Raw genomic sequence first — 2,645 nt, 5'->3', positions numbered from 1 at the left:
CATAACCTTGGATTTATACATGGCATGAATGTTTACCTTCTGTTGTTTCTTAGTATTTTTCTTTTCTTAGTACTGGGAATTGAACTCAGGTGAATTTAACCACTAAGCAACATCTCCAGCCATATTTTGTATTTTATTTAGAGATAGGGTCTTACTGAGTTGCTTAGCACCTTGCCACTGCTTAGGCTGCCTTTTAACTTAAAATTGTCCTTTCTCAGCCTCTCAAGCTGCTGGATTTAGAGTCATGCCCCACTGCACCCATGTTTAGTATACTGACTTATACATTATCATGTTCTAAAGAGTCATGAAATTATTTAGCCTCACATGCATAATTTTCTAATGATATTTACTTTTTTAAAATATGACTGGAAATGATTTGAAATATATACCTACAATTTCAGACACTTGAAATAAAACCCAAACATGCCTTGTATAGGAAATATTCCATTGGCAGATAAACATCAAATTTTCTGTCTCAAGTTTATGCTTGGCCTCTGAACTGAAATTTCTTTACTCTAGGAGATGACAAATTGAACTCTTTTGAAGGTCCTCCTTTCAGACTAAGTTCAATTTCTTGTACTTTAATGAAAACTTTACAATGGAATGACTCAGAATCACTTTCACTGTGACTTTAATTACCAAGCTGATTCCAGATGACTGAGTAGAAAAAATTAGAATATATTTCTAATAATAATTGATAACTGGACATGGAAAACTTAGGAAAATTATTCTGGTGATAATAATAATATGTATATAAGACATATAGGTACACTGGTGATTCAAAAACAGTCTTAAAATGTCACCAAAGAATTTTCTACAGATAGTGATAAAATGTTCCAAAATTATGGAACTCTTTTGAGGCAGTAACAGAGGTAGTTATTATTAAAAAACTGAAATGTCTTTCCAGTCACCTGTGAGTAATCGCATAATTAAAAATAATAGTTAATATTTCTTAATGTTATTATATGTTAAAAACATTTCCACATTTAGTACTTCACCCTTTTGCACACACAATAGCTCTTGAATTCAGGTAATATGCCTGCTTATATTTATAGATGAGATGATAAGAGTTAAGCATCAAAGACTGCTGAAGATCACACTTGAAATAAATGGTAAATTTTAAATTCATATTCAAACAACATGTCTTACAGTGTGTAGTTGTTAATGTTGGCTTGGTTAATGTATTAAAGATATTAGGTCTGGTAATAAACCAGACTAAAGATAAAACTCCAATAACATTACCAGGTATACAACTACTCCATCAAGATTCATTTCTTGAGAAAGTTGGAATTCTCTATTATTATGCAAGCCTGCCATTTAAATGCATCAATAATTGTACAATTTTCAAAAAGGACTTGAGGCTGAATTGAGAAGATTAAGATAGAAACCAATTAAGGCACTATGCCTAAGGCTTCAAGATGATATTATAAACTAGAACTGTTTTCAGTAGCACATTATAATTATAAGGAAAGATGACAGCCCTAAAATCATTACACAATCCAGACATGATTTGGTAATAACAAGAAAATGGCACCTGGAGAGTGTCAGAGAGACTTGAATGCTGAAGTGAGAAAAGAGTGTGTTGGGGTGAATCCACACTTGTCCTGATGGTAACAGGAGAGGCTGAAATTAATGGGTGTTATACTATTCAAAATAAAGTCTTTTCTTCATTTTCTCCTAAGATATGTACTATGTGATTCATTGCTCAAAAGATGAATATCACCAACAAAGTCTATGATTATACTGGCATAAGAAATGCATTTTTCTCCGAAGTTGGCCTTGGGATCTCAGCCAACTCCATCCTTCTTCTCTTCCACATCTTCACCTTCCTCCTCCAGCACAGGCTCAAGCCTACTGACCTGATCATTGGTCTCTTGGCCCTAGTCCACATAGGGATGATGACAATTTTGGGGTACATAGCTACAGATGTTGCTCTTTCTCAGGATTTTTGGGATGACATCAAGTGTAAATTGGTGATCTACTTGCACAGGTTTCTGAGGGGCTTCTCCATTTGTGCCACCTGCCTGCTGAGTATCCTCCAGGCCATCACCCTCAGCCCCAGAAGCTCCTGCTTGGCCAAGTTCAAACATAAATCCCCACAGCAGACCCTGTGTGTCCTTGTTTTCCTGTGGGCCTTCTATATGTCCTTGAGTGCTCACTTCTCCTTGTCCTCTAATGCTATTCCCAATGTGACCTCAAATGTGATTGTGTTTATTACTGAACCCTGCAAAATTGTTCAAATGAGTTACTTCTTCAGGCATTTATTTTCTGTATTAGGTGTATTCCGGGATGTCTTTCTCATAGGGTTAATGGCCCTCTCAAGTGGGTACATGGTGGCCCTCCTGTGCAGGCATAGGAGACACGTCCAGCACCTTCACAACACCAGGCCTTCTCCAAAGGCATCCCCCGTGCAGAGGGCCACCTGGACCATCCTGCTGCTCATGAGTTTATTTGTGCTCATGTACTGTTTGGACAACATCTTCTCCTCCTCAAGAACTACAGGGAACAATGACCCAGTTTATTATCATATCCATATGATGGTGGCCAATGGCTATGCCACAACCAGTCCTATGCTGCTGATCTGCACTGAAAAACAAATCATTAACTTTTTGAAATCTTTGTGGGTGAAGATAGCGCATACTTAA

The 2,645-nt window shown here is 37.0% G+C and overlaps 1 protein-coding gene across 1 annotated transcript; it reads left to right on the top strand.

Annotated features, from left to right (window-relative positions):
- Positions 1–1,712: 1,712 nt before the first annotated feature.
- LOC144368658 (vomeronasal type-1 receptor 90-like) lies at positions 1,713–2,645 on the top strand. Its single transcript, XM_078027817.1, has one exon. The coding sequence runs from the start codon at positions 1,713–1,715 to the stop codon at positions 2,643–2,645; it is 933 nt and encodes a 310-aa protein (XP_077883943.1).

Source organism: Ictidomys tridecemlineatus, chromosome 11 (genome assembly GCF_052094955.1).
Source record: "Ictidomys tridecemlineatus isolate mIctTri1 chromosome 11, mIctTri1.hap1, whole genome shotgun sequence".
NCBI lineage: Eukaryota > Metazoa > Chordata > Mammalia > Rodentia > Sciuridae > Ictidomys > Ictidomys tridecemlineatus.
This window is presented reverse-complemented; position numbering and strand designations above follow the sequence as displayed.